The following is a 27,952-nucleotide window of genomic DNA, read 5'->3' as shown; positions in this document are numbered from 1 at the left end:
GAAAAGTACAGAAGAAAGGCAATGAAGACAAGGTCATTGAATTTGGCAACTAAGAAATAACTAGAGAGAGTGGTTTTGGGGGAATGTTGATAAAGATGTAAGCTGGGTTTTAAGAAATTAAGAAGACATTAAGGAAGATAAAATTGAGGCTCTTACTCTGGCTAGCCTTTTCAAGATTAACAGAAGAGATACAGAATGATAGCAGGAATTAGAAAATGGAGAAAGTATCAAGTGAATATTTTTTAAATTTATTTTGTCACATTTCTATAATAGTTGTTATAAAAGTGTCATTCCCCCCCTCTCCCTATAATGATAGAGAATCCTCAAGAAAAAAAAAGTAAAAGGGGAAAAAAGTGTACATCATCCGGTATTCAGATACTATCAACTCTTTGGGATGGATCCCATTTTATATCATAAGTTTATCAGAGAAGTTACTTCAAAGTTTTTTCCCACAGGTGCTATTGTTAACTGTATTACCAACCATCCTATTCCTCCCCACCACCATTTATTCTATTCTCTCTCTCCTTTCACCCTGCTCCTCTTCAAAAGTGTGTTGTATCTGACTATGTCTCCTATGATCTTCTATCATCTACACCCCTCCCTCACCTCCTGCTCATCCCCTCTCTCCCTTCCTTTCCTCTCCCCCCCCCCAGGATAAGATAGATTTCTATCCCCTATTGAGTGTTATATGTTATTTCCTCTCTGAGCCACTTCTAATGAGAATGAAGGCTCAGTAATTCTCCCTCACATTCTCCCATTCCACTCTATTGCAACAGCATTTTCTTGCCTCTTTTATGGAAAATTTCTCAGCCCATTCTACCTTTCCTTTCCCATTCTCTCTGTACATTCCTTTCTTGCCTATTAACTCTACCTTTATAGTATTTTTATATCTTCATATTCAGCTCCCTCTTGTGCCTTGTCTTCTGACTACCCTAATAAATGAGAAGGTTCATATGAGTTATCAGTATCATCTTTCCATGCAGGAAGAAAAGCAATTCAGTATTGTTAAATCCCTCATAATTAACCCTTCCTGTATACTCTCCATATAGCTCATCTGAGTCCTGAACTTGAATATCAATATTTCTGATTAGCTCTGATCACTTCAATAGGAAAATTTAAATTCCCCTATTTCATTGAATATTCATCTCTCCCCCTGAAAGATGTTCAGTTTTGGTGGGTGATTGATTCTTGATTGTAATTCAATGATATGCCTTCCAGAATGTCATATTCCAAGCCCTATGAGCCTTTAAAATAGACATTAAATCCTATTTAATCCACTCCTAAATCCTGTTTAATCCTGTCACTTCATGATATTTGAATTGTTTTCTGTCTGCTTATAATATTTTCTCCTTGACTTGGGAGTTCTGTAATGTGTCTATAATATTCTTGGAAGTTTTTATTTTGGAATCTCTTTCAGGAGGCAATGAGTAGATTCCCTCAATCTTTACCCCCTGCATCTCAGATATCAAAGCAATTTTCCTGGAGAATTTCTTGAAAAATGAAGTGTAGCATCTTGACTTTCAGATAACCCAATAAGTTTTAAATTATCTTTCCTGGATCTGTTTTTTCAGGTCAGTTGTTTTTCCAATGAGGTATTTCATATTTTTTACCTAGTTTTTCATTCTTTTGCTTTTGTTTTATTGTTCTTGATTTCTCACAGTCATCAGCTTCCCTTTGCTCCATTCTCCATTTGAAGGAATTATTTTCTTCAGAGAGCTTTTTTAAAAATTTATTTTTATTAAAGATGTTATTTGAGTTTTACAATTTTCCCCCCAGTCTTACTTCCCTCCCCCCACCCATCCCCCATGGAAAGCAATCTGTCAGTTTTTACTTTACTTTGTTTTCATGTTATACATTGATTCAAATTGGGTGTGATGAGAGAGAAATCATATCCTTAAAGAAGAGACAAGAAGTCTAAGAGGCAACAAGATCAGACAATAAGATATCTGTTTTTTTCCTAAATTAAAGGGAATAGTACTTGAACTTTGTTCAAACTCCACATCTCCTTATCTGGATACAGATGGCACTCTCCTTTTGTAGACAGCCCAAAATTGTTCCCAAATGTTGCACTGATGGAATGAGTGATTCCTTCAAGGTTGACCATCACTCCCATGTTGATATTAGGGTATACAATGTTTTTCTGGTTCTGCTCATCTCACTCAGCATCAGTTCATGCAAATCCCTCCAGGCTTCCCTGAAATCCTGTCCCTCCTGGTTTCTAATAGAACAATAGTGTTCCATGGCATACATATACCACAGTTTGCTAAGCCATTCCCCAACTGAAGGACATTTACTTGATTTCCAATTCTTTGCCACCACAAACAGGACTGCTATAAATATTTTTATACAAGTAATGTTTTTACCCCTTTTCTTCATCTCTTCAGGATATAGACCCAGTAGTGGTATTGCTGGGTCAAAGGGTATCCACATTTTTATGGCCCTTTGGGTGTAGTTCCAAATAGCTCTCCAGAAGAGTTGGATGAGCAGAGAGCTTTTTTATCTTTTTTTTTTTTTAATACGGTCAGTTCTGCTTCTTAAGACATTCTTCTCCTCACTGACCTTTTGGACTGCTTTTTCCATTTAACTTAAATTGGTTTTTAATGTTACTTTATTCATTTTTTTTATATCTCCTTTACCAAGCTGCTGATTTGGTTTTCATGGTTTTCCTGCATCACACGTTTCTCTTCGCAATGTTCCCTCTACCTTCCTTACTTGATTTTCAAAATCTTTTTTGAACTTTTCCATGGATGGATAGAAATTCATATTTTTCTTGGAGGCTTTGGATACAGAAGCTTTGACTTTGTCCTCTTCTGAGTGTGCATTTTGATTCTCCATGGGACCAAAGTAATTGTCCATGGTCAGATTCTTTTCCTTTGTTTGCTCATTTCCTCACCCTGTGACTTGGTTTTAACTTTTTGTTAAGGTGGAGTTCCAGGGTGGAAGATGCATTTTCCCAAGCTTTTGAGGGTTTTTGCAGTTGTTTTTAGAGTCATAATCCCCCTCTCCCCCAGGGCCTCAATTCCCTTAAGGTCTTATGAGAGGCACTGATTGTTCTCCTGGACTGTACTCTGATCTGTGGAGGATCACAAGCACACCCCTCTGCCCTGGAAGTTTGAGGAGGGTCCCTGTTTTGCTATGGCAGTAAGCTGCACTAGACTGCAACTTGAATCTAAGTATATACAAAGAAATAGAGTCCTCCCCCAGGGATAGTGAAGCTACCTCTGCAGTCTCCTCAACCTCCTCAGCATCCAAGGGTTGAGCACTCTGGAAGCAGCTGCTGGTGGAAGATCTGCTTCTGGTACCTGGGACTTGGTCTATGCTGAGGCCTGTGCTGGCCTGAACACACTCATTCTGGTATGAGAGAGTTTTACCACTGACATTTCAAGTTGTACCTTGTTATTCATGGACTGAGTGCTGGAAGCACCCCTCTCCAGCTGCCATGGACCCAGGTACTCCCCAGTCACTTAGGTGCCCCACAGACTGTTCCTGGATAATTGGAGCCAGTTTGCTCCAGGAGCCACGGTAACACAGCCAGCCACCTTTGCAATCTTGGAGGAAGACTATGGATCTTCCAAATTGTCTTGGATTGGAAAATTGTTTTATTCACTCTTGTGGGTTATGTCAATCTGGAATTTGGTTTGAGTCATAATTTCAAGGCATTTGATTTGGGGGAGAATTTCTTGGAATTCCTGCCTTGTTTCTGCCCCTTCCCCCAGGTGAAGATTATTTTAGGATGGGGAAACCATGTGAATATTTGAAGACAGGAGGAAATGAGCCAGTTGCTATAGAAAGACTGAAAATAAGTTAGTTGGGATGACAGAGGAAATGTGAAAGTCTTCTGGAGGAGATGGGATGAAATGGAATCACTTGAACATGTAGAGGGTTTGGCTTGATAAGGAGTAAGGCCACCTATTCATATGAGATAGAGGTGAAAAAGGAGATTCTGTTAGAAGATACCTAAGTGATAAAAGTTGAGGAAGAGGAAGAAAAAGAGGGCTCTAAGTGAATGGCCTTATCTTTTTGTATGAAATATGAGGCATGGCTTGCTGCTGGGAGAGGACAAATTCAAATGTTAAGTCGAGTTGTTGTGGAGAACAGTATAGGAGGTTCATATTAGATATATAATAAGATAAATTCCAGATTGACAGAACCTACAAGACCAAGTGAAACAATTTTCTGTTCAGAGACAACTTGGAAGATCCATAGTCTTCTAATGGGATTGGAATGGGTCACGGAGTAGCCCTGGTCATGTTGGCTGCCGTAGCAAACTGACTCCATTTATCCAGGAACTGTTTTTGTGGCACCTAAGTGACTTGGGGTACCTGGGTCTATGGCAGCGGTGGGTGGTTTCCAGACATCTCAACTCAGGGATCACCAGGTACAATCTAAAATGTCAGCATGAAAACTGTCATACCCAGAATGTGCATGGAGTCCAGGTCAGCACAGGCCTCAACACAGACTGAGTCCCAGGAACCAGAAGCAGGTCTGTGGAGCTACCCCATAGACATTGATTAACATATATTTTCTAGTGGATTGTCAAACCATTACCAGATTTTCTCTCCCATTGTTCAACATCATGTATGTAGCAATGAAGATAGTGAATGATGGGAGTTCTCCTAAATTAAAGCAGAGCAGGACACAATCAGCAATTTAAAAGAGCTAGAGATTCAAGAGGTGAGGACAGCGTAGAATTGAATTGGTTTGCTAAGGAGTCAAGATAGGGGAAAGAGGAGCAAGCCTGTGCAGGAAGATGGTCTGGGAGAGAATTAAGGGGTCACTGGATTAGAGGTCATGATGCAGATGAGTGCAGAGTTTTGCAAATTACAGATATAATTGAATCACCCCTTTCTCAGTAAATTCTTGTGCTTCCTATTGTCTCAATCATAAAATAAGAACTTTTCTATTTAGCTTTTAAAGCCCTTTGTAACCTCTCCTCCATTCCAGCTTCACTAAAATAATGAAAGTCTCTCTCTCTCTCTCTCTCTCTCTCTCTCTCTCTCTCTCTCTCACCTCTCTTCCTCCACCCTTCATCTCTTCCTCATTCTCCCTCTAGTCTTTTTTCAATTAAAAATTCCAGTTCTAAATTAAGCTTTTTTTGAACCTTTCAACTACTTGTTTCTTGCCACCCAAACTGCCCTGAGCCTTACTATTTTTTTGTCTTTATACAGTTATTCTCATTATACTGGTTACATAATTGCATTAATATACATATGAACAGTAAAGCTGTTTAGTGTATAGAGTGCTCAATCTGAAGGCCAGAAGACTGTGTGACCCTGGGTAAAGCACTTCATCCTGTTTGCCTCAGTTTCCTCATTTATAAAATAAGCCAAATATGGAAATAGTAAGGCACTCCAGGATCTTTGCCAAGAAAAACCATAAACGAGTCACAAAGATTCAAGACCAACATACACACATACATACATACATACATATATATGTGTATATATATATATATATATATATATATATATATGTACATCTATATTTATTTATTTAAAATTCAACCTCAGGATTTTAGGACATTAGAAACTTGGGAGAAGGGATTGTTTTATTCTTTACATTTGTATTGTTGCGAGGTACACAACAAGGTGCTCAATAAGTTCTTGATGCTTAATTGGCAAAATATTCAAGCAATTGGTGTTCATCCTCCGAATGTGGTTTGATGGCCCTTTGACTGGCAGACACAAGCCTCTTTCTGAAGTCTTTTCAGCCTGAAGTTTTGGAAATTTTAGCATACCTTGGAGATATCTAGTCCTATCTTCTCCTTCTACAGATAGAAACCAAAAGAACTAAGATTCTTCTGACCTAGGTTTCCGGAGTCCATAAGATCTCTTGCCCCTACAATCAGCTCCCTATGGTTAACATCAAGGATAACTACATCAGAGAAGTATAAACTAAGTGCTCCATGATAGTCAAACCACAGGGTTTTACAAAATGGAATAAATTCTGAGGGATTCCTGAAGTAATAACATTGAGTTGTTTCCCTGATCTATCCAAAAGTTGAAAGATTAACTTATTATAATAGCTCCCAAATTCAGATCCATGTATTTATTGTTGTTTAAGAGGAAGTTCACCAACAAATAAATAAGTTGATGCCCCTTGTATTTTCAGAAGAGATTAATTTTTTAGCAAACTCTATGTGTGTGTGTATATATATATATATATATATATATATAAATATATGTATATATACATATATTTATTATCAATGATCCATCACTCCATAATTGCTGGTTAATGAATTCCTTCTCCTCCACAATGTACTTCCAGTGCCCGGAGCAGAGTCAAACATTCACGCACCAGTTCTTTGGGAACTAACCTTTCTAAACATCTATGGTTTTACTTCTAAATTAGCTGAAGTGGGAAATGAAGGTGCCTGAAGATGCTAAGAGAGGGCCTACAGTGGATAAAAGGTGTAATTATTTACTGCTTAGCTAGGAAAATTGACTAATTCTTGAGCCTTGCCCAGGGATACAATGCTTTTAATCGAGTTTACTTACCCATGTTTGAAATCAGCATTCCTCACCAAAAATGCAGATGACACATGGCCCGAATGAGAAGACTTGTTGAGTCCATACTTGAAGGGAAGGTGCAAGTATGACTGGAATTTGAATAAAGATAATCTCATCCCATTATCATCAACATACAACTAAAGAATCTGATGTCGAGATGTTTCCTGACATTTTATTATTGATTACCCTGTAAGGCATTGCCTAGGAGAGTTACTGCATGGCCAGGAAGGGACCCAGGGGCCAAGGAAGTAGGATCTAAATCAACAAAGTTCAATTCAATTGACATTTATTAAACACCTACTGTGTACAAGGTGCTGTGCTAAGCCATGAGGAAAGGTAGAGGCAGGTACTCAACCTAGGATTTTTATTGACTGCAAGAGTTCCCAGGTGAGTGAACTCACTCTATCAGTACAATTTAACATCTTCTCTGCAACCTGGAGACTTGGAGAATTTTCTCTTTGATAAAGTAGATTTCCCTGTGTCATTCACCCTGTGAATAGCTGAGGTTGGACTTGAGCCCAGATCATCCACCTTCCCAGATACAAAACAGTCCCTGAGCTCAAAATGTTTATATTTTACCCTCAAGTGATCGCATACTCACAGCTAAGGAAATATCAAATCTGAACATGAAGGAGGCAATACTAATGACTAGATATCTTGTGGAGACAGCACTGATGGAACTGCAAGAATTTTATGAGGCAAAAATGAGGAGGGAGTGCATTCCAGACTTGGGGAAATACATTGCAAAACTTCAGAGAAGATAAGAGAAGGAATGCCTTCTATGGGAAACACCTAATCTTGTCAGAGCAGAATGGAGATTGAATGAAAAGGTAAAAGTATGAAGTAGGATTTGAATAGTATCTGGCATGCAGATGATGAGGGATTTTGAATGCCAGAGCCAATGTAGCACATATTACCTAGGAATCAAACTTAATTGGAAATGATTCTATGTCTAGAGAGTTATCTATGCCCCCCCAAAACTCTTATTTTTCAGTCCCTCTCTGTCTTTGAGTCTCTCTCTCTCTCTCTCTCTCTCTCTCTCTCTCTCTCTCTCTCTCTCTCTCTCTCACACACACACACACACACACACACACACACACACACACACACACACACACAAATCCTAGGACCACTTGAGTTCTCAAGTCCTTTCTTTCTCTCCTGATCACACCATGATTAATATTCTCCTTTCTACTCTCATAGGATTTCTCCCACCAATTAGGTGCCTGAATTGTAAACTCATTTCATGGAAAGAACTTTCTGAGACCTTGGTTTTAGGGCCATGACTGTCACTTCAGTGTAACCGGGAGAAATTATGGAAACTTGTGCCTGAAGAGAGATTGGAGATCATTTGAGATAGCACATAGAAATCCTCTCTGCAGTACCCAATAAATGACCATTGAACCTTTGACTAAAGGCTTCAGAATGCACTGCTTCCTGAGCAATCCAAAATCATTTGAAGAGAGTTCAGATATTAAGCCCCAAATCTCCCGCTCTTGGCCATCCACCTTTTTTTTCCTATTTCTGCTTTCTGGAGCCAAGCAAGAAAAAACAAATAAACCAATTGCTTCATATCACTGGACTACAGATTCTTCATCTTCAAAATGCATGTAGTGGTATTAGCATGACACTCCAAAGGAATGTGTTCTTCATTATTTTAAATGTTACTTGATGAACTTAAATATCCACAGTGATGAAGATTTCCTTATATAAACAGCCGAAAAACAAAGATTGTTTAGGACATCACAAATGTTTCAAATTTAGCAAACAACTCTGCCACATGGACTGTTAGCATGACAGCCCTTTCACAGATCTCTTCTGCTGTGAATTAAGACAGGCAGTGTCAGACTCAGTGGTCTTAAACATCCTTCCCACTGTTCTTCTGTCCTTTTAGCATCCTCTTTTGACCATACCTTCCTCAAATCTATCCTTGATTAGCAGCCTCCTAAAACATGACCTCAAAACCCTTCCCTACCATGCTTCCCTTATCTTCTATGTGGCATCCACTAATTCCTGACAGTTACAGGCCTTGATCACTTCCCTACTCCTGGACACTATGTCTTTCTTGTTAAAGTAGTCTAAAATTGTTTCCATGTTTTGTTGTTGAATCGTTTCAGTCATGTCCAACTCTTCTGACCTTATTTGGGGTTTTCTTGGCAAAAATACTGGAGTAGTTTGCCATTTCCTTCTCCAGCTCAGTTTACAGATGAGGAGATGAGGGACTTGCCCAGGGTCACAGAGCTAGTATCTGAGGCCAGATTTGAATTTAGGAAGATAAATCTTTTTGAATCCAGGCCTGACACTCTATCTTCTTTGCCATTTAAAATTCTTTGGGCTGGCAAAATTTTCAGATGACCTGAATTCTCCAAAAGGGAGAAATTTTGGCAAGTACATCTTGTTCCACTGATGAACACAGAAGAATTCCATATAGAGTAAAATGGTTTAGAAAAGAATGGTTGAGAAGGGAAGAATTAAGAGGAATGAGAGAGCTGCTTTCAAGTAAAGGAATATTATGTTTGAGAGATTAAACTTGTTTTCCTTGGCTCTGTAGGACAGTACTGGGATCAGTTGGAAAAATTTATAAAGGCAGATTTAGGCCTGAAATAAAACACAGACAGAAACATCCTCCTACATAACACAGGAACATCCTAATAATCAGAGCTATCTAAAGTGTCTTAGCTTTCCTTGCATAAAATTGTTTACCTGTCATTGGAATTAGATCTGGGATCACTCACCATGGGGAATCTTAATTCATTCTCATTCAGGGAGGACTTAGTACACTTCAGTGTCTCTTGGCTCTGAGATTCTATGATTTAGTATCTCTAGAATTAAGTTCTAAGTGGTTGTCATGGGATATGTAAGAAGAAAAACAGAGGCAACCCCATTTACAATGCTAGTAACTTCAATAATCTGCCTTGAAAGGTAATGAGTTCCCCTTCATTAGAAATTCTCAAGCAGAAACTGGATGACTACTTTCTTGGCATGTTGGAGAGTGAGTCTTTGGTCAAGTAAGAATCAGAATAAATGATGTGTTTAATGCTGGCATTTAATGATTGTTTGATTTCTCAAAATTATTAAAATATTCTTTGAGTCACCACTGTGGGATGACTTCACCTTGGTCTCCAAAGTCTATCTACAGCTTCCTTAACCACTAAGATCCCCACTCATGCTGGGGTGTAAAGGTATTGAGTCTTCTTGTCTTTGCAGTTTGATCAAACCATGCATGAAGTCAGGTCTTATAGATCTTAGGAAAGATACAGGTAGTGTTGGGTTCCAGCCAGAGCTGCACTAAGAAACCCTTAAATGACATGAGTACCTTTGAGGACCTTTCTGGACCTCAATGCTTTCTGTGAAATGGAACTGTATTACTCCATAATCTCTGTGATTCCTCTTGGCTCCAATATTCTCTGGCTTTCTAATATTGTATGGTGATAGTCTCTAGACCAAAGCTTCTAGTAAATGGAGATGGTAAGAATTTCTCCAAAGTAGGAAAAACAGAATGTTAGGAGACTGCCCCAGAGACAATTCCAGAGTGTGTGACAAACTCTCCTTGAAATCACAGAAAGGAGCAGGATTTCCAGGTGTTCACTGGGAGAAAAAGTGGGGCTAACTAAAATTTTGGTTTTCTGTCTTCCCTAGTCAGTTTGATAAGTAGACATTTATTTTGTTGTCAGGTACCCCTCCCCTCCTTCTTGCTCTATTTAGGCTGAGCTTCTCTCTGAAGGCACTGACAAGTCCTGTGATTGATTGATTTTTCTAACATGTCCAACCTTAGGTCTGAGCACTAAGGAGGATAAACAGGAAGAAGAGGAAAGTATTGCCTCTGACCTCATTGTCAGAGACTTCATAATCTGGATAGAAAGACAAAGTTTAGAAACATGTAACAATTAAGAGAGCAACAGAAGAGACTATGAACCAAATTCTATTTTCTCTAAACTTTCTTAAATGATCCAAGGAACGTCTGATCTTAGCAAAGCAAGAACTCTCTTTACTAGTGTTTATCACCATCTATCCATACTTTTTTGATTATTATTCATTACTTTTCATTAATCCATCTTAGAGGAACTATGTAACATTCTGAAGTCCTTCTCTGGTGTGTGTGTGTGTGTGTGTGTGTATGTGTGTAGGTGGAGAGAGAGAAAGAGAGAGAGAGTGAGAATGAGGGAAAAAAAGACAGAGGACAGAGAATGAGCGAGAGAGTTCTTTCCCAGGCTACCTTCTTTTCCCAGTCATAGAAGACTTCGAGTTATAACTTTGATCACTTGACATGCAGTTATCTTAATTTATCACCATGGCTTTGATCATTTCCCCCTTCCATGTATCTTCTCATGAACTTTTTGGGTTACTTACATATCTAAGTCTCCAGAGATTATGATATACTGTGTTCAGTGGAAGAAAGCTAGAGTTAAAGGGTTTGGTGTTGGCAGAATCTGGCAGTTTGGGCTTCCCCATACAAACTCGAGTGCAGTCCAGTCTGCTGTCCTTTTCTCAGTCATTCTTTCTCAGTAAGGTTGAGTCCTTATGATTTTATCTATTTAGCACTTTGGTCTGCCAACATAGACTTTATTCAGTATCCTGTTTGTTTGAGACCCTATGCTAAGTGCTGGGGTCACCTTCTGAAAGAAAGAATGGGAAAAAATAGCTCCTCGAGGTTGAGGGACGATAATCTCACAAGGAAGGAAGATACTGATATTAAGGAGAACTGGAAAAGCCTTTAAGTAGGAAGTGAGATTTTAACTGAGACTTGTAGGAAGCAAAGGGATCTAGGAAGTAGAAATGGGAAGGGAGAGTATTTGGGATATACGATGAAACCAGTAAAATAAAGACATTGGTACATGAACTATCTTATGAAGGAAGGAGGCAGAGAGAGTTCATGGAGGAAAAAGTCATGTCAGGATGCTAATATTCTATCTTTTTTTCTGGAATGTCCACTGAAGTCTGTGGCCCAAAAAATACATTTATCCTCTCCCAGAAGGTTATTAAGGCATACTTGTGATCCAGGACAGGTCTCTAGAATGTATATTCCTTGCAGTTAGGGGCTGATTCATTTATTGTCATTGTATTTCTGGTGTCTGGCACAGGGCCTGGCAAATGTGGGCACTTAAATGTTGATAGATTAGAGCTTTTCTAATTTGGTGAAATCTGCCAGAGTTTACAGGAGGCTCTGAAGTTCATTGATTGCATTAGCCAGAGATTATCATCCCAGCCAGAGGCTAGTGGAGGCTGAATCACTCTGATTTCCTGAGACAAGACATGGTCAATATTCCAGTCCTTTAGTGGTTCAAGTGGGAGCCTTTCCCTGAGACCTGCAGATCCTAGCAACTCCCCCTCTAATGCACCCTTCTGTCTCTTCTGCATATGAATTGTATGTACCAATTTCTGTGCATGTTTTCTCCTTATTTTAATGTAAGTCCCTTGAGGGAAGGGATTTTTTTCCCCTTTGTAACCTCAGTACTTAGCACAGTGCCTTTATGGTAGACACTTACTAACTACTTGACTGGTAGCTTTTACCTAACTCCAAATTTTGGGGAAACTTTTAGCCCCCTTCCCTGAAATAGGATCAGTATGACAAAATTCATTCTATGTATCTAAAATGGTCATCTGGGTAGATTTCTCCAAGCCATCACAATGTGCTCCAATTCCAATAGTCATTTGGAGAGCTCCCAGATTTGTGAATATAAACTTTATTTTTCTTGCTGCCCATCAAAATCTAAAACTCCCCCCATCCACGGGTTAACATACACAGATGTTTCCATGCTATTTTAAGCTGTCTGAGTCCATGATCACCAGAGTGGAGGGATTTTCTTTAATCTCTCCAATGACCTGGAGAATTCTCTGGGACCTTGACAGCATCCACCTGCTGGTCTGATAGTCCCTTTCCCAGTAACACAAGTTTTAAACAAAAGTGATGTGATCACATTGTCTTGAATCCCATTTCCTTAGAAGCTGCAAAATGTCCACTTCAGAATGACAATCGGAAATTGTTTATCTAAATGAAAACTAAAACTATAAAGAGGCATTCTTAAAACTTGATTTTATAAAAAATCTTTCTATTATGAATTTTTTCATACCTGTTACTGCTTCAAAGGCAAAATGCTTATTCAGTAATAAATCCGCTAACACACTTGGGGGTGGGGGAGTGGGAAACTATGATGCAAGGCAGTTCTTGGAGCATAAGAATAGGAGTAGGATTTATAGTGAACAACATCATAGTAACGACAATAAGTATCATTCGCAAAGTGCTAAGTTTTGCAAAATGATCTTATTTTATCCTTATCATGACCTGAGAGATCGGTGCTATTATTATTCACTCTATGACTATGTATTAAGATTCAAATGTCCATGTATGTTATGCAGTCATTCACTCACACCCAACTCTTTGTTACCCATCCGGATATCTATAGATTATATAATAAATGTATTGCCATAAGTCCACTGAGGCAAGCAGAGGTTAAGTGACTTGATTGGGCTTCCATGGTTAGTGTCTGAGGAGGGATTCAAACTCATGTCTTATTGATTACAGATCAAGTTCTCAATCAGCTGCCAATAGAAAGAATTCTAGATTTAGTTAAAAATCAAAATTCAAATCCTGCCTCAGATGCCTACTGTGCCACATCAAGCAGGGTGAGGGTGCCCTCCTTTGGAGTCATCTGTCAGTTGAGAGGGTTGGACTGATTTATGCCTGAGGTCTCTTCCAGCTCTAAGATCATGATGGAGTCCTGTCCAACCTGTACAGATCTTCATGAACTGAATAAGTATGCTATTGTTATTGGATTATGGAAGGGTCTCTCAGACATAACCACAATGGGTTCTGAGTTCCCCCCTGCTTGGTGATCCTAGCATTAAGGGTGAAATATCCCCTTGTTCACAGCTGATGCTGCCCACGGATGCTGTGCCCACACACACAGCCTGGGGCCAGCCACAGAAGCTCTCCCCCTACGGATTATTCTGCCACGTGATTTTTCTGTTTCCATGTCTTGGGATGCTTGGCAGGGAGCTGTGGGCGGCTCCTAGAGCACACCAGGCCAATGGGATGGATTTCCCAGCTCCAAGGAATCAGTGATGTCATCCAGGGCTGGATCAATGCTGCCTCTCCTAGGGATGTGAGAGGATTCAATGGGATCTGTCGCCCCACAGAGTGTCCTCGGGATTGTGCATGGGTGACCATGGTGGACTGTAGGAGGATCCTGGGCTGGGAATGAGGAGCCCTGGGTCACAGTCATCTCTGCCACTGACTGACAGTTCTGTGATTTGTTGATATCTCTAAGCACTGAGCAATCCTTAAAACACCATATAAATGCCAGTATTGTTGTTTTTAGTATTACCATCGATTCCTTTCCAGGTGTGTGTCACAGTTTCTACCTTTCCAGAGTGTGGGAGGTGGGTGAGATGACCAGAGGGACCATCCATTATTCTCTCTTCATTTTTCTAGGGTTATCCTAGAGCTGACATTGTTGTTCATGGCATGACAAATCTCGCACCAAAAGAAAACTAACAAATTTGGTCTAATCCAACCCCCTCATTTTACTGATGAGTAAAAACAGGAATGCCAAGTTCCTCTCTCAAGGTCTCATAGGTGGTAGGCATGGGGCGGGGGAATTGGGTTAGGATCTCTTCTGCTTCTGACATTCTATGTTTGATGGTCAGAGATCACTCTGAGCTCAAATGTTCTATGTCCTGGCTTCACAAAATCTCATGGCAATCGGCAAGCCAGTTGGTTTCCAATCTGAGCATTGTGGTATCTAGGTGCTGTGGTCTGGTCCTTCCTAGGTCTTGGCAGTTGCCAGATTGCCTGCCCAGCAGGGATGCTCCACAGACCTGGGTAGATGAAGATGACACTGTGAAATTCATGAGAAACACTGTCAGCTGCCAGGGTCCATGAAGGACTCTTGTTAGTGAGATCTGAGTGTAAAGCCAGATAGGACCTCCGCTATTTCAGGTAATACCTTCTTACCTGTCTCCTTGTCTCTGCCCTCCCAGTCTAGGGGTCTTTCTTTCAGTAAGTTTGCATATCGGTCCCAACAGGAAGAAGCTCAAGGAGTTCATTTTCCAAATTTCTAGTTCTTTTACTGTTTATTCTTTGCTCCTAGTATCTTAATCCACCCCCCCCCCCACACACACACACCTCAAGTCCTAACTAATTCTCTTCTTGCTCACCTTCTCTTAGGGCGTCACCTCTGCTTCTAACACTTCTTTGTCAGGGGTCTCTATCTCTATAAGACTCTCAAAGTCCACCTGGCTAAGAAGGGACAGCCTGTCCTGGTTCCCTCTGAGTGCTTAATGCCAGGATGGACATTTCCCTGAGTTCAGTCAGAGAGCAGCAGACCACCATATCAAAGGCTGGTTTGTTGGGCTGGGGACCCAATGAGCAGAGAATCAATCTTGCCCAGATCTACTTTCAACTTATAAGAGTTTGGAAGGAAGCAACAGGTGATTTTAACCAACAAGTCTTTATTAAATGCCTTCTCTTATCTAGACATCCTTCCCAATATGAGTATAGAGATGAGGAATGGGTCATGTTCACAGAGTCCTATAGCTACTGAATCACAAGGATCCTTCACATAATCTAGTCCTACATGCCCCATTTAGCAGAAGAAGAAACTGAGACTCAGAAGGATTAAGTCATTTGTCCACAATCACATAGATGGGTTTCAAACTCAAGTACTTCAACTTATTAGGTCCTTTAACTTATATTTAGGTTCAGTTTACTCTTAAATATTGTGTGTGTAGTGACAAGTATCATCTACAAAAACCATATCCAGATAAAAGGCTCAAGGAATAATAGGAGAGATCTAGGATACCTTTAACTGAGTGGTTGGGCTGAGGAAAGATGGTTAAGTCATGGAAGTCTTTAAAAAGGTGCTTTCCACCTTGCCCTGAAAGGAAGAAGAGACCCCCCTTCCACCTCTCCATTGGCACAGAGCAAATTCCATTCTCAAATTCCATAACTGAGAAGAGAAGGTTTCCTACCTTGCATCATCTTTGTTTTTTTTTTTTTTTGCAGAAGTCCTGAGTTTCTCACGGTCGTGGTCTTTCTCTTTGGACTGGACTTTGAATATTATTACTGTATGTTCCTTCTGGATAGTGTATTTCTGGGAAGATGTTATGTCTCCTGATGCCCCAGATGACTCTTGAAGATGAAATTGCAGAGGGATTGATTTGCATCTTTGGAGATAAAGTCACAGATATAGTTAAAAGGAAGAAGCAGAAAAACCTTTCATTTTCCCCTCCCAGGGCCATTTGGAGGAAAGTACTGTGGGAGCCTTAAAATGCTTCAGAAATGGCCTTATTATTATCATCATTATCTGTAGCCATCCTCAAATTGTAGTGGGTAGGTGTGCGATGTGCCTGGAATGTTGATAGGCTCCCTACCAGCCACCAGGGCTGCAATGACTTTTCCCAACCCCTCAGATTCCACACTTGGAGCCTGGTTCCTTGGTTGGACATGGAAATCTCTTAACATCTAGTTCATTCTCACTTTCCACTCATCTTCCACATTACTATCTTCATTGTGCTTGTCCATTGTTCCAGACAGGCCATCTCCAGAGTCTTTGCTCTGGCTGTTTCCCGTGCTTGGCATGATCCCTTCACCTCTGTCTCTTATATCTGATTTCCTTTGAGTCTCAGTTAAAATGCCCCCTTTCCTCCCACCATCCCTCCCCAACTCCTTGGTATTATTATATATACATATATACATTCATATACATATCTGGCCATGTATGTATATCTAGATCTACATATATTTATGGGATGATGATGGTGATGATGATGATGTTGTTGATGATGTTTCTCTTTCATTCTGGAAGAAGACTGACATCATGGAGGCAATTTCATCAGAACTAGGTGAAGTGGATTTGAGTGAGGGGGAGGCTGTGCTAAGTCACCTGCCTCACTTTCTCCTCCAGAACCATCTGGGTCCAATGGTCAGATAGGAATCAAGACTACTGGAGATAGTCCTGGATGTGAGGTAATCAAGTTTAAGTAACTTACCACAGGCCACCCAGCTAGTAAGAGTCAAGTGGCTGAGATTAGATTCGAACTCTTGTCCTCCTGACCCCAAGATTGGTGCTCTGTCCCCTACACCACCTGGCTGCCATATATACATGCATATATACATATACATAAACACACATATATATATATATATATATATATATATATACCATATAAATCCATACATGTGTATGTATAATGACACAACTATATGCATATTTGTATGAATGTGGATATATGATTGCCTGCATGGTGTCTCCCTTTTGTAAATCATGAGGTCCATGAGATGAGAAGCTCTCTTTTGCCTTTAGAAGTCCAGTAGTTAGTTCATTGCCTGGTATACAGTAGGCATTTAATGAATGTCTATTACCTAAATGTCTAGAGAGATCACTAGTCTAGGAACCCTGTCCTCTGCCTGCCAGTACCAGGCTATAGGGCTGCTCCTTTCCCTGTTGTGGACCTGTGTTAACTCCTCTCTCAAATGCAGGCTTAGGCTTTATGACTTCATCAATCTCCCTCCTTTTCAGCTCTTCTCAGCCCTGAGAGTCTGGACCTCACAATTTTCCACTTAATTATATTCTCTTTCCCTCTCTCTAGTCCATGTTGAGAAATTTGTTATCAATGTCAGTTGTCTGGACCTTGTAAGCACCTCTGGGTGTGAGATGACCTCCCGCCCTGCCTTGTCTGAAGGAAAGGCCCTCCTTCACTTCCTCCTTCCTCAGTCCCTCATCCTAGGGTCCACTATGGGACACATGCTCTTCTTCTTCCCAGGGCTAAGCTCCCAGAAGAGCTCCTTGGGATGTGCTCATGTCCTGAGCCCACTCCAGTAGAAAACATTTGTAGTCCTTCACTGTTCTAAGCCTCTCTTAGACCTCATGGCCAGTATTTCTTCCTCTCCATTAATCCTCTTATTTTTCTGAAAAGATTTCTCCCCTCCTCAGATTAATAGAATTTTGATATTTATAACCTACCGTCGGGATTGTTTAGCCCGAATATCCCCTTGAGATTAATGGGACTTCATTGTAAGCCGTCCCTTTCTGCACCCACGCTGCCCCTGCTACTTGCTTCCTCTCCTAGGGCTTCCCAGAATAGAAAGTGCATTTGAAATCCTATTTCCTATTCAAATTGTCTTGATATCTTAGGGCAGGTCTCATATTCACCTTCATGTTATTTCCAGGCCCTGGAAAAATTATTTTATCAGTCAGTGACTGTCTAGTGGAAAATGAGGGAGCAGGGTGAGATGATGGCGAAGGGCCCCTCTCACACCGAGATTCTACAAACCAATCAAGAAGTGTGAGGCTGCAGCTGAGCCCTTGGATCACCAGGCTTTTGGATCACCAAGTGAGCTTGCTCAAGTCTCTTCACCTCTCTGCATCTCAGTTTCCTTATCTGTAAAATGAACTAGACAGTTCCCAAGGTTCCTTTTCCAACCCATTCCCAAGGTTCTCTCTATTCTATGATTGCCTGACTTGAATCCTAACTTCCAGGGCTGGGACTGTCTTTAACTTGGCTTTGCTGGCACTTTGCCTCATTATAGGTATATAATAGGTGATTAATAAGTGAGTGGGTATTGATTGTTGAAATCATACCTTAGATATGGGTATAACAGGGCCAATCCCTTCACCTCTCTTCATCACTGAAATGAAAGGATTGATCGAGGTGTCCTCTGAGGACTCTGTAGTTTTGGGGGTGATGATCCTAGGGTGTATGCACCCTCATTTTGGTAAATAACTATAGTTAAAGTCAAAACTGCCTAGAGTCCCCTTAAGCCCCCCCCCAGGAAAGTTTAGGGTCAATATCTAAGGATCTTTGCCATTCACCTCTACCCTAACTTTGCCAGGTTTACCCAAGATAACTTCACTCTGTGTGGACCACAGCTCAGGCATAATAAATGATTCCTGACCCTTGAAACCGCTTATCACCTATGTTCTCCAACCTAGGAGATAGTTTATTCTCTCTCTCTCTCTCTCTCTCTCTCTCTCTCTCTCTTTCTTTCTTTGCCTTCCTCACTTTGCCCATACAATTTCTACCCATCCTCAAAAAATGTTATTAATAGCTTTTGTACTTGTATTACTTACATTTCCCAGTGAATCCCTCTTTCCTCCCTTTTTCTCTCTTCCAGAGAGTCAGTCCTTAAAGTAAAGAATTAAAAAGTGTGTATGCATGTATCTGTGTGTGGGGTCACTAAAACTAAGCCCCATAGCAAATAATTCTGTCTGATAACTCTGCTCCCACAGTGCAGCACCTCTGGAAGAAATGGGATGAAAGTGGGATGGGGTGGGGAGATGGAGGCTTCTTCTCATATCTATTCTTCAGGCCAAGTCTGGTCCCTATAATTTGGTAGCATTTGTCATTTGTTTTGTTATTTCTATTTTCACCAAAACAACAATATAATAATAATAATAATAATAATAATATATGATATAACATTAAAAGAACTGTCCTTTTTGACATTTTAAGATTTATTAAGCTCTATATAAATATTTTCTCATTTCATCTACCCAACTAGTTCAAGTTAGTGGGTACTATATTGTCCCCATTTTACAGATAGACCAGAGACTGAGAAAGGAATTTTCCCAGAATCGCGGAGTTAGAATTCTGTCTGAGACAGGACTTGAACTCACATTTTCCTGGATTCAAATCCAATGCTCTTGTCACTGCCCACCTCCCTATTCATAGGCAGCCCCAAGCTGTGCTGATTTTATTAGGCAATGGCACATCCCAACCTGAAGAAAAGAAAAATGATAAATATACTATGAAGGTCAGAAGAATTTATTTTTCTCATTTTCCTGTTTCTAGTGAATTGCAAAGCATCTTAGACCCATTGAATATAAACAGTTGGAGGGAGGGACATCTCACTTCTATATTTATTAGTGCCAGGGCTTGACAGAGAACCTAGAACTGGTTGGTGCTTAATAAAGGTTTTTTTTTTCCATACCACACTCACCCACACAGTTGGAACTTGAGAAACATTTACATGAACATTCAAACACTGGCAGAGAGCTAAGGGGACTGGGGATCACCTGTCCTAGCTTGGAAGCTGTTGGTCTTTCACCAGGATAGAGATGAAATGAGAAGAAAGTCTCATCAGTGGGTGAATCAAAGAATCTCAGCAAGTTAAAGTGGAACTCAAACCTTTCAGTGCAGCTTCTCACCCAATATGGTGGTCTCTCACCAAATATTGATCCTTTTGATTGTCAGATTTTTTTTAAATCAGTGGAGGCAATTTGGCATGGAGGTAGAGAATTGTGCTTAGAATCAGGAAGGGATGAGTTTGAATCTAGTGGTGTGAACCTGGGAAATGTGATAAATCTTTGTTTGCCTCAGTTTCCTGATCTATGAAATGAAGAAAATAAATAACATTTATTTTCCAGGGTTGCTGGGAGAATGAAATACATCAGTTTGTAAAGTGATTTTCAACCTTAAATTTATAGATAGGATATTCATTACTAAGAGTAGTAAAATGAGAATAATTATATAGCATCCACCACATGGGGTCCTTGACAGGATAAAATTATATATATATATATATATAAATTTATTAATAATATATCATATGTAACATATATAATTTGATATATAATATATTTTGTGTGTATTCATATGTAGTTATCTATGTATATATGTATTCATGTGTATGTATGTGTCTAGTGTTCTGCAAATGTTGCAGCCCCCTTCCCAGAGAGCCGCCCTTTCTGCTAAAAGAAAGAAGAAAAGTTGAGAAAACTAGTTAACATATTAAGACTTCCCAGACTCCCAGTCCCTGATAACTGTAACTAATCAAGGACTACCTTTTAGGTATCTGCTGAAATAAATAGCATAAAATAAATCGTCCCCTGCCCCCAAGAAATCCATATTCTTTCGTTAGGAATCACCATACTGTATATAAAATCAATCAATCAAGAAACCTTTATTGATTACTGTGGTTCAGACACTGAGCTAGCCACTAAGGATAAAAAACAAAGATTAAAAGGTCCCTTAATAACAAATTTCTAGAGGAAAAGAAAGCTAATAAAAGAGGGATCAGTCATTTCAGCATCTGAACTATGCTGGCCATTGTTCTGAACTCTGGGAATAAGGAAACAGTCTGAGAGGTAGTCCTGGCCTTCTGATGGGAGTGGAAAACACAAAAAACAGAATGTGCAAAGAGGAACCTTGAAGAGATTCCAAGTTTTGGTGAAGTTTGTAGCACAGGCCAGGAAGGAGAAACAACCAATTTTAGAAGGAAAGGTCAGAGTACAGGGGTGCACCCCCTCTAAAATCATTTTCTGGTGGTATTTCTCCAGAAGCTTCTCCCAACTAGGCAATAGGTTGTAGTAGAGCAAAGATCCTTGGACTGGCAATGTGGTACCTTAGAGAGAACAGTAGATCTGGAACCTCTTATTACTGGTGTGACTTGGGCAGCTCACTCCATCCCTTGGCCTATTTCCCTATTTGTATTATAAAGGGGTGGGTCTTCTAAGAGTTCTTCCATCTTTAGGATCTTATGAGCTTTGAGATAAAAACTATGAATACTGTCCATTTTGTGGAGTTGATTGAAATGTTCCCAGGAAGATAAGGAATATCCCAATTAGGGAGGGTAATTTCTCCTTTGAAAAACCAGAGAACTTTGTTCAGGTTCTTGGTGAAATGTCCCTTAAGGTTCTGCCCCACTCAAATCCTTCACACTGGAGACATACAAGGAGCTGTTGTTGCTGAATCCTGACTACAATCCATTTCTGTTCTCTCGAATTCCCTCTATTCATCACCGCCATAACATCGACATTTTAATAGATTCCTTGTGTAAACAAAAAGTTATATGACCACCATGGTCCCGGTGATACTCTGAGCAATGGCATTCTTCATTCTCAGCAAGCAGAGGAGCTGAGAGATTGGGTTGGCCCAGACCACATTATTTCTGGCAGCCTTCTAGGACAAGTCTGTAATGGAAAGCATCCCTATTACATGCTGCTAGCTATTTACTGTAATTGAGCTGCATTAGTCTCAATTTTCTTTAAAGTGGGTGTTTTTCGAGTCATTTTAAATACACAAATGAACAATCGCTGAAATAGATATGGGCTGGACCTAGCAGATGTTGGTGAGGAGTTTGTTCATGTGCAGGATGATGGAAGTGAGCAAGGCTACTGGGGTGTCCAGGGCTCCAGTTGTAATGCTCCTTTTCCCAGAAGAAGAGAATCTTGCTGGATGATTTAATTGCATAGTTGTGATAAAAATGAGTCCTTGGTGGAACAAAGGAACAGAAATCCACAATAAGTCCTTCGATAAAAATTGGGTTGGAGATGAGGATGCTTTACTGAGTTTCCATCATTGCCATTCAAAGGAACACCAACTTGAATAAGCCATTTTTAATATTTTTGGACAAGGAATCTGAGTTTGAATCTCAACTCTGTCACTTTGGTGTGTCTCTGATGAAGGCTTGGTCTGAAGGAACTCTTAAGTGTCCTTTCAGCATTAAATCTCTGATGCCATGAATTAATGAGGTCATAAATTTGTAATATTTGGCATTGAATAGGGTTTTAATGACTCTGCAATCCAACCTCTCCTTTTGCATATGGGAAAACTGAGACTCATAGTGGGGGAAAAGACTTGCTCACACTTTTTTCATACTGAGTCATAGAATGAGGCTTCAAAGAGAGGTCCTTCTGACTACTTCCACTATAGCACACTGCCTCTAATACCAATGGACACAGAGCCACTTTTGGTGCTGACCTCCTAATCACTTTGAATGTCATGTCTGCCCAATGTACTCCCAGTGAAGATTTCATAGCCAAGTGGAGTGGACCAGCTTATCTCACCTCCAGGGACCTTCTTTTCCATCTCACTTTGCTAAGCAGCAGAGCAAGACTGAAGGAATTTAATAGAGGTCCTGTAGGATGCTGTCTAATGCCATTTTCCTTCCACATTCATTTTGGTTCTATGGAATGGCTCCAGGCACAGCATTCCAAACCTTGGTTATAAACTCTCCATGTCTCTGCACCAATGGAATGTGAGCAGCCCAGTGGCACTGCTCATATTAGCCAGTCAGAGCAGGGCTATACATCATTGCCCATTCCACTCTCAAGTGAGTCCCCCAGCTGTAGTGCTAATGGTGTAAGCAGTAGCAGGGAAGATATATTGGGTTCCCTGTCCTGTTTGTGGTCCTGACCTGAGGACATTTACAGAGAATGCTAGGCCCTCATGTACTTTCTTTCACTCTAACTCTCATTCTTTCCCTCTCTCTTAAGATGAGGAAAGTTCTACCTTGGCTCTTAGAATTCCCACCCTAACATTTCTTGCTGATTTCCCTAAATTGAGGCTGTGCTTTATCTCAGGATTCTCCATTGTTACCGGGAAGGATTGAGATCACCTTTACCATTCTACTAGGGTAGTTGAGAAGGGCTCAGACGGTGGTGCCAAGGATGTGGCTGCCACTGCCCCGGTGATACCGACATGGCCACTCAGCCCTTTGCTATCCTCTGTGTCAAAGACCTCACGTGTCTCACAATAGAACCCAAAGCTCAAGACTCTGCCCAAGAACTTAACTGGTCAAGGAGAAAAGAAAGACACACAATGAAAACTATCTAGAAATATTAAGACAAAGAAAATTGTTTACACACATACACACATGCATATACACAAATATTTTCTTCTCATTCTAAAGATTTAATTTTTATCCTACCAAATACATTTATATATGTGACTGAAAAAGTTAATTGACTTCTGTCAGTTTCAGTTGCCTTCTGTAAAAATGAGCATAATAATAATATCTTCTTTGGAGAATTATTTGGTGGATCCAATGAAAGAACATAAGTAAAGTGCTCAGTAAGCATTATCCTATTTCATAAATGATATAGATGATGATGATGATGATAATCAACAACCTTGTCAGCTCTAAAACTACATTAGAGAAGCCAGTTTAAGGAGCATGATCCATAGAGATCTGGGACTCTCTAGTTATATCTGTTCCCTAGCAGCAGCCTCATAGAGAAAAAGAGGCTGCTGGTATTATCTGACTTCAGCTGCTGCACTTCCCTATTCAGCTGTCTTGCCTTTGTTGCTGTGCTAACAGCTACAGTCAGAACTCTCTCAGTAAGACTGAGTAGGAAAGAGTGCTGATTAAAATGAGCCTAATCTTAACAATATTTTAAAGGAAACCTTCCTGCTTTGCCTTTATTAATAAAAGCTCATATTGCTACACTTGTACTTCCTATGTAAGACTATCTCCTGACCTTGCCTATCCTATCTACCAGTCTGTATGTGCCTCAGGGAAGGGACCAATTCTGAATTATCTTCCCAATAAGGACAATAACAAAAGCATGTCAAGAACTCAGTAAGTGTTGCAAAGGGCTTCTTGATGAGTTGTTAAATGCAAAACTATAGGGCATGCTAAATTTTAGGATTGGACTTTCTTCTCTAAGGACAGGGAGCCTGATAATAATAATGAGAATAAAGTTGTGTTTTTATTATCAGACCTTGAATTCTTTAGTGTGATGAACTACTTTTACAAAAGCTGACTTCTACCTACTGTGCAACTTAGAGAATTGATCAAAGCGTTGAGAAATGATGGTCAAAACAATTCTTAAACCTCATTTTTCCTGATTGTGTGTTGGCTCTCTATACTCAAATGACTTGGTCAAGACTATGGCAGCTAGGTAGCACATGAATAGAGCATTGACTGTGGAGTCAAAAGGATCAGAATTCAAATCCAGCCTCAGATACTTGACACCAGATGTAAGTCCTCGGTTAAGTCAATTAACCCTGCTTGACCCACATCCAGGGTCATCTTCAGTCATCTTGATTCATAACTGACCACTGGACTCAGTGAGCCTGGTGACTTAGCACATACTCCCTCCCCCACCTTATACAAATATAATTCACATGCATGTCATGGCACCACCTCCCTGAGATGATGATACTTTGACAATGAAGGGCAAACAGCAAAACGTGAGTATTGACAAAGCAATTTACAGACATAATCTCATTTGACACTTCTAACAGCACACCAAGGCAGATACTGCTGCCATCTTTATCCTCATTTTCCAGTTGAGGAAACTGAGACCTCCATTTACATAGTTAATAAGTATAAGAGGCAGAGTATGAGTTTCCTTCTCCTGCTTTTCAGATGCTAACTTGCCAAGTATCTCTATCTATAGACACCTTTCACTGCTTCAGGGTCTCTTGTCATAAAGGATCTTCAGAAAAACTCCTAAGTTGTCATTTGTTACGATGCAAGGAACCGTAGGATCTATGAATGTGAATCCCTGCAGTTTTTCTAGGAGAGGAAACTAAGACATTGAATGGTAAACTTTTGATCTGGGCCACATAGCAAGTGAGTGATTGAGTTGGGACTTTAACTTTGGTGCTTTGATTCCTTCTCTCATCCACACTCCTTCCTATTCTACCAACTATCTTCTTTAAATGAATGCTTTCCATGTTATAGGATTGTTGGATCATTCAGGGTAAGTGAGGGATATCAGGGGCCTTCAAATGCAATCATCCTAAACTGAAGTTCAGAGACAGTAAGTAGGTGACTCATCAAGGAACAAACCTCATCAGTGTTTGACCTGACTAGTTGGTAAAAATGTTTCCCACAATCCATCCCCTGGGCACTTTGCTTAGGACTCTGGCTGTGCCTTTCCAATGCAAGAATCATCTAAGTATACTAGAGTCTATATTTCATCTCCCTCCAAGCTGGGAAACCCCATGAAAGCAGGGAAGGCATTTTAACAAAACTTTGTTATTCTCTTAGATATCAGACCCTGTACTCAGCATCTATAAAATGAATTCTGGTTATTGTGCTTCTATATAAACTTGTTCAGTCTCTTCAAAGTCCTACCAATTGTTGACTGTACTTCCGGCCTGATGCTGGATTCTGGGTGTGTGAGGCCCTCAACATTGAGGGGATATTGATTGCCAGGGTGACTGCAGAGAGATGACCCTTTGGGGCCATGAATTCTCAAAGATCAGGTACTAAGTTATTAAGGGTTGTGGTCAAGTTTGGTGGAAGAAGCAGGGCAGCTGGGGGGTACAGTGGAAAGATCACTGGCCCTGGAGTCAGGAGGACCTGAGTTCAAATTTGGCCTCAGACACTTAATAATTGCTTATCTGTGTGACCTTGGGCAAGTCACTTAACCCCCATTGCCTTCAATAAATAAAATTTAACAAAAATGAAGGTTGGCCAAGAAAGGACAGTCCAAATCAATGAAATCATCCAACAGGCTTTTATTAAAAAGAAAGAAAGCCCTAATGTCTTGTGTTATAGTAGATGATGGGGATAAAAATAATTCAATTAATTTTAGGTGCTTGCTATGAGCTCAGCACTAAAGATACTCATACTGACCATGCCCTCAAAGAGCTTGCCTGTTTTCTCTTATCAGGGCAATAAAATATTCTCATATATGTTGTGTACAATATATCCTAAGTCCTTTTGGTGGGCACGGGGAGGAGCTATAGGGAGGTGAAAAAAGATGAAAAATACTTTGTATAAGATGTTCCATTGAGTTTAGTTGATGGAAAAGCTAGAAATTCTTTTTTTCTTCTCCAGATCATATTTTTTATTAAATATTTTATTTGAGTTTTACAATTTTTCCCCCCAATCTTACTTCCCTCCCCCCACAGAAGGCAATTTGTCAGTCTTTACTTTTTTTTCCATGTTGTGCATTGATCTGAATTGAGTGTGATGAGAGAGGAATTATATCCTTAAAGAAGAAACATAAATTATAAGAGATAACAAGATCAGACAATAAGATATCTGTTTTTTCCCCTAAGTTAAAGGGAATAGTCCTTGATCTTTGTGTTCAAACTCCATGGTTCTTTCTCTGGATACAGATGGTATTCTCCATTGCAGCCAGCCCCAAATTGTCCTTGATTGTTGCACTGATGGAATGAACAAGTCCATCAAGGTTGATCATTACTCCCATATTGCTGTTAGGGTGCAGTGTTTATCTGGTTCTGCTCATCTCACTCAGCATCAGTTCATACTAATCCCTGCAGGCTTCCCTGAATTCCCATCCCTCCCAGTTTCTAATAGAGAAATAATGTTCCATGACATACATATACCACAGTTTGCTAAGCCATTCCCCAATTGAAGGACATTTACTTGATTTCCAATTCTTTGCCACCACAAACAGGGCTGCTATAAATATTTTTGTACAAGTAATGTTTTTACCCTTTTTCCTCATCTCTTCAGGGTATAGACCCAGTAGTGGTATTGCTGGGTCAAAGGGTATGCTCATTTTTATTGCCCTTTGGGTGTAGTTCCAAATTTCTCTCCAGAAAGGTTGGATGAGTTCACAGCCCCACCAACAGTGTAATAGTGTCCCAGATTTGCCACAACCCTTCCAACAATGATCATTATCCTTTTTGGTCATATTGGTCAGGCTAAGAGCTATGAGGTGGTGCCTCAGAGAAGCTTTAATTTACATTTCTCTAATAAGTAATTATTTAGAGCAATTTTTCATATGAGTATGGATCTCTTTGATCTCCTCATCTGTAAATTGCCTTTGCATATCCTTTGACCATTTGTCAATTGGGGAATGGCTTTTTTTAAATATGACTCAGTTCTCTGTATATTTTAGAAATGAGTCCTTTCTCAGAATCATTAGTTGTAAAGATTGTTTCCCAGTTTACTGCATTTCTTGGTCTTGGTTACAGTGGTTTTATCTGTGCAAAAGGAAAGGCTAGAAATTCTAAGAGAGCTGAGAGAGCATTCCAGAGGAGGAACCCAATCTAGGCAAAGGTAGAGGATGGTGATTGCATCTTTCGTGAAGGAAACAGACCCTACCCTAGAAGACCTTGCAGATTGTATACTCTTGGAGGCTGTGGAAGGGGGAATGCCATTATGAGGCAAGAATTGCTGAGAAAACCTTGATGTTGAGCACCAAAAATCATGCTCACCAAGGTAGGAATTGGTGGATCTTTCACATACAAAGAGAAGCATGAACTTTGGGAGTTCTTTTATCACCCAGTTCTGTTTTGTGATCTCAGAAAAATCATTGTTGCTTTTAGGCTGTCGGTTTCCTCCTTTGTAAAAGAGAGTAAGGTGTTAAAGTTGGACTGCAGAGTCCTAGAATCCTAAATCAGGAATTTTTCTATCCCCAACAAATAACCCATCCAGCCTCCTCTTGAAGACATTCAATCATGGACAGCTCACTATCTCATGAGTTAGCCTATCTTACTCTAATTTGATTTTCTTAAAAAAAAAGTTTTTTCCCCCTGACATCTGAAATACAAGAACAACAGCAAACAGCAATGACAATGATAATAATAGGGGAGATATGCATCACACACATCATTTTTTCTTGATCCTTACAATCCTAGAGGACAGGTACAATTATTATCCTCATTTTTCAAATGAGAAAGACAAAGGTTAAGTGACTTGTCCAGAGTCGCAGAGTTGGTGAATCTGAGGCTATATTTGAATTCAGCTCTTCCTATCTGAAGGTTTAATGTGCTCAGGGTACTAGATT

The 27,952-nt window shown here is 40.1% G+C and overlaps 1 protein-coding gene across 3 annotated transcripts in view; it reads left to right on the top strand.

Moving 5' to 3' along the window:
• The window catches only part of TAFA5 (TAFA chemokine like family member 5), a 357,575-nt gene that overhangs the window by 286,535 nt on the left and 43,088 nt on the right, over window positions 1-27,952 (top strand). Inside the window, exon 3 of one of the 3 annotated variants that reach the window (XM_074227258.1) lies at window positions 15,517-16,703. The exons of the other annotated variants lie outside the window; for them this stretch is intronic. Coding sequence (XP_074083359.1) covers window positions 15,517-15,525 — 9 coding nt within the window. The 3' untranslated portion in view covers window positions 15,526-16,703. Of the gene's footprint in view, window positions 1-15,516; window positions 16,704-27,952 lie in introns of those variants that run through there. 3 annotated transcript variants of the gene reach the window in all.

The sequence above is a fragment of the Macrotis lagotis genome, chromosome 2 (genome assembly GCF_037893015.1).
Source record: "Macrotis lagotis isolate mMagLag1 chromosome 2, bilby.v1.9.chrom.fasta, whole genome shotgun sequence".
NCBI classification, from domain to species: Eukaryota; Metazoa; Chordata; class Mammalia; order Peramelemorphia; family Peramelidae; genus Macrotis; species Macrotis lagotis.
This window is presented reverse-complemented; position numbering and strand designations above follow the sequence as displayed.